This window comes from Cannabis sativa, chromosome 4, assembly GCF_029168945.1.
Source record: "Cannabis sativa cultivar Pink pepper isolate KNU-18-1 chromosome 4, ASM2916894v1, whole genome shotgun sequence".
Classification (NCBI taxonomy): Eukaryota; Viridiplantae; Streptophyta; class Magnoliopsida; order Rosales; family Cannabaceae; genus Cannabis; species Cannabis sativa.
Window position 1 is genome coordinate 37,794,193 of NC_083604.1, and position 4,877 is coordinate 37,799,069.

At 37.4% G+C, this 4,877-nt stretch overlaps 1 protein-coding gene across 1 annotated transcript; it reads right to left on the reverse strand.

The window, feature by feature from the left end:
• Positions 1–1,750: 1,750 nt before the first annotated feature.
• Positions 1,751–3,763, reverse strand: LOC133036912 (uncharacterized). The gene has a single exon (XM_061113687.1). The coding sequence runs from the start codon at positions 3,761–3,763 to the stop codon at positions 1,751–1,753; it is 2,013 nt and encodes a 670-aa protein (XP_060969670.1).
• Between the last annotated feature and the right edge of the window lie 1,114 nt (positions 3,764–4,877).

Below are 4,877 nucleotides of genomic sequence, written 5' to 3' on the forward strand. Positions count from 1 at the left end.
TTCGGGCTCAGATCTTGATTATACTCTGCTACAGAAAGGATACAGGGGTTAGAGATCTGAGTGGAAGGAGACATTAATTCCGCTTTATCAATGTAAGGTTTTCTTAACTTTATATGTGTTTAATTTATCGTTTTAGAAAGTTCATATTTAGGGTGTTTAAACAACATACTTGTAAGTAGATCTAAGATCCTGGTAAAATAAATTCTAACAACATAGACTCCTCATTGCAAAGAAATTCCAAAGTATCTATTACAACATTAAAGAAGAAAGACAAACCATCTCACAACATGACCTAAAACATATGGATATTAGATATAAAAAAAAATGAGAGATTAACTAAGCAAAACAATCAGATCACCACAATATTACGAATGATGCTACAAATGAGATTTATTTTTATTTCAATCAAAAACATGCCAAATGATATATCTCAAGAATTAACATGTTCAACTTGTAAAGAGGAAACACAATGAGTGGCCTAATCAATTAACAAGTGAGCAATGATCATTTGAGCAAAGAACAAATTCATTCAACTTCACAATGAGCCATACTTAATAAAAAGATGAGACAACTTCTACCAATCCACATATTCACACACACTTGAGAAAGACAATAAACAAGGAATTTTTTACAGGATTTTGAACCAAGATTTTTCTTTAGTGTGTGCAAGTGACCTCATGTGAGAACATTGGCTCACTCTCTCAAAATTTTTATTAAGCTGCCCATTTTTTTTTTTGCCTTTTTTATCTTTAGATACTCCGGCTCTTTCTTTTGCAACCAGCTACGACTTTCACTCTCCCTCAGAGATGTAGCCGTCCTCTTTTAATTAGAAATACTAATATAGAAGGAGCATACTACTTATTAGTAAATGGACTAAATAAGAAAGCTCTTCCCATTGCATCTAAAAGAGGTAGCCTTTTTAGCTGGGAAAAATAAAGGTTCAAAAGATCCTGAAAAATTCACCTATTTAGAGCTTCCTCGATAGAACTGGAGAACCTGTAGATGGGACATGAAGTGCCTCATAGAAAAAAAATGATAGCAATCAAGGCTTAGCTGAACAAACAGAGAAAGATAATGATCATATACCACAACGAATTAATCAGATAGAACACATAAAAAAACTTCCCAAGTTGCACACATTAATATGAGAATTCAAGGCTTTATTAAACAAAAATCCAAGAGAGCATCAAGAATAATATGTGATTATCCAATGTATTTTTACTCAACCAATTCTAAAAAATGATATCCGTTATCTATATATTTTGAGTCAATGTGCATTTTGAGAAATGTTTGTGGAACTTTCATTATCACACATGAAGACACATAAACAAGCAATGAGGAACACTAGACAACATATCATGTGTGTATCATATTTCTTTTGAAGCAAGGGAGTACGATGTACAACATGATCAAAACCAGCATACACTAGGACAAAAACATCATCATTTCTTTGTTTAAACCCAAGATTCAACAGTATAAGGTTTAGAAGACCATACCATAGCACTAATAATAGTGAATGAGCTCTTGAAAGACGAGGTGATGATTTAACACTCTTATTTCTTTTGGTTAAAACTTTTGGAATAGCAGTTTAGTCTCCAATATCTGATTTATCTAATGATGCACTATTACATAGGACAACATTGTCCAACAAATAACTACCATCACTAGATCTCTTCCCTGTTAAGACTGAGCACCCATCAAATGAAACTAAACAATGAGTTTTAGAAAAACTTACAGTGTAATTTGCATCTCAAAGTTGACCGATGCTTATCAGATTTGCCTTGAGTCCTTTCACATACAGTACTTCAGTAAGAGGTGCATCTCTACTCATCACCAAGTCTCCTTTTCCAATAATATGGCCCTTATTTCCATCACCAAAAGTGACAACTCCCTCCTTTGCTTCTTTGTAATTGACTAACAATTTCTTGTTGCCCGTCATGTGTCGAGAGCAACCATTATCCAAGTACCACTGTCCTTCCAGAAATGCAGACAGTGAAACTTGAGCTACCAACCCAACATTCGATTCACGATCAGCCCTCAATCTCCACTCACATTGAGATCCTTCTTTTCGAGTTTTATTGGGTTTTTGAAAACTCATAGGTCGATTGATCATAGCTTTCAAGTAGTTCTGCAGCTTATAGCATCTGGGTCGAATATGACCCCTCCTGTTACAGAAGTGACACACTGGGATGAATCTCTCCATCTGAGATATATTCTCCGGGGCAATTCTTCTTCCTTCTAACTTCACCTTGGTAGGTCCAGATGGAACATGGAATTTTCCAGTGGGGTCTGAGGACTGAGGTGTCGAGGGAAATGATGATTGCTTGTCATCCTTTTTGTCTAGGTTGATCACTGGTGTAATGGACTCTTCTACCCCCAAGTTATCTCCTTGCTTATACAACATCTTGTATCCGATAGAGGTTCGATCACCATAAGGTTTTTGAAGTTGAAGAGTTTGATTGATGGCAGCCGTTCCTGGAGGGATAAACTCTAAAGCCTGTTTAGCTCTTATGAGTTCAGCTGAAAGCTTGTAGATCTCATTGTCCTTCTCATCAAGAAGTTTGTTGAGATTCTTAACAGTGTCCTCCAGCTTGACTTTTTCAGACTCTATCTGCTCCTTAGCACTATTCAGACCTCTAATCTGCTTGGTCATATATTCCCATTGAGCAAACATCTCTTCATATGCATTTTGTCTTCCATTACTGTCGAATTCAGACACAGTGGAGACTCCATCATCCTCAGATTCAACAGACTGATGACTTTGAGCCATGAAAGCCACTACCTGTTTATCCTCATTAGAACTTTTGCTTGCAATAGAGTCTTTTTCTTCGTCACTATCGCTCCAGGTGGCAACAAGGGCTTTCTTCTTTTTGAGAGTGTTAGCACACTCGGCCTGAATGTGTCCGAACCCATCACATTCTCTACACTGAATGCCCATGCTCTTATTGTCACTGGGTTGCTGACCATGCCAGAAGTTCCCAAGAGGATTTCTTTTGGAAGCATTTTTCTTACCTTCAGAACACAGTTTCTTGTACTTCTTTTTCAAGAATTTTGCATAGTTCTTGGTCAGCAAATCTACAGCTTCATCTGAGAAACCAGCAGACAAATCTGGGATAGACTTATTTTCTTCTTTGTGAATGAACGCAATATTGTTGTCCCCTTTTTCTTTGTTCACATCCATCCTCTTTTTTTCTTTCTTCCACCTTGTTAATGACATTTCATAATTCTGCAAGGATCCAATCAGTTCATCAAGATCCAGTTCCTCAACGTTTCTCATTTCTTCAATGGAGGTTACCTTAGACATAAATGTCCTAGGTAGAACTCCAAGGACTTTACGAACCAGCTTTGCATTAGAATAAGTCTTTCCCAAAGCATAAGATTCATTTGATATGTCACACAATTTAGCATGGAACTCAGCCACCGTTTCTTCTTCCTCCATTGATAAATCTTCAAACGCTTTTGCCAAAGCACGAAGACGGGATTTCTTTACAGCATCCGTTCCTTCATTTTTAATTCGTAGTTTTTCCCAAGCCTCTTTGGCCATCTCATAGTTTGCAATGACCTTCAATTGATTTGTGGACACTGCATTGAACCAATCATGCATGGCCTTCGAATTAAAATTGGCCCTCTCCATCTCATCTGGAGTCCACAAGCTCGTAGGTTTTGGTTTGGTGACACCGTTATCCATCATCGTTGGGCATGTCCAACTATCTTCTATGGCCATCCAAACTCTTTCATTCACCGCCCTCAAGAATGCTCGCATTTTGGTTTTCCACTATGGGTAATTAGCACCTTCCAGCATTGGGGGTCGTGATGTGGACCCTCCTTCTCTAAACATCTCCATTCCTGTACTAACAAGGAAAAACAAAACAAAGATAGAGAGCAGTATACTCCCAGAGTCGTGTCTGGAGAGGGGTTAGTTCCAACTGGGTGTTGCAGAAAGAAAAAATGCAAAAAAATCAAGAATTGCAGCAACAATAAATTTCAGAATAACGAATCTTACGAGAACCCTAAGGATCAATATTTCTAACAGAAATAGCTGGCTCTGATACCAAATGTAAGCCCAAATTCTTGTCTAACCTATCTTTTTCATATTTAGATTGATTTTATCTTGATTTAAGCTTGAATATAAAAAGAACAAAATCAAAGATTCAACACCAGAATTTTACAAGCTTCACCTGCCCTAGAAACTCATTCTAGGCGGCTAGTGCTTGGGTTCCCCGAACCAAGGTAAATTCATCCACTAATTCTCAAAGGTTCATATTACAATTTCCAATTCTCTCTAAAGGAATCAAATACAACCTTAACAGCAATTAGTAATGAATTGCCAACAACAATCAAGAACACTGATTGTTAATGCACAATCCTCAGGCCGCAACTGAGCTCTTCTTCAACATGTCTTCAACCTGAAATCCCTTCAGATCTGATGATGAAGATGACACTGAACTCCCTTCAGTTTGAACTCAGCAATTCCAGATTCAGATCATTCTGCCATTGATGAACATCCTCAAGCTCCAAGATCTGACCTGCCATGGAACATACAGAAGAAACAAGACGAAAGAAACGTAATCCCGAATCTCCGATCAAAAGTTTGTCAACAAAATACCGAGAAATCATATTTATATCCAGCTAAACCAAGAAACTTGAAATAGACAGTTGTTACCATCTGAACAATTAAAACCTAAAATATCTTCGCTGAGGTGGACTAACACTAACAGTACGAAGCCCAGACAAAACACTACGAGTCCCAGACGCAACTGGAATGCTACTGGACATAATTTGTCACTACAGAAAATAATAGTTCTAACAATTATAAATATCAACCATTAGATATTTGTTTCAATGGTCAAGAATAAAATACCCGTACATGGGTAATA

Excerpts from the sequence above, each read along its gene's own strand:
- LOC133036912 (XM_061113687.1), bottom strand. The coding sequence starts at position 3,763 with ATGCGAGCATTCTTGAGGGCGGTGAATGAAAGAGTTTGGATGGCCATA.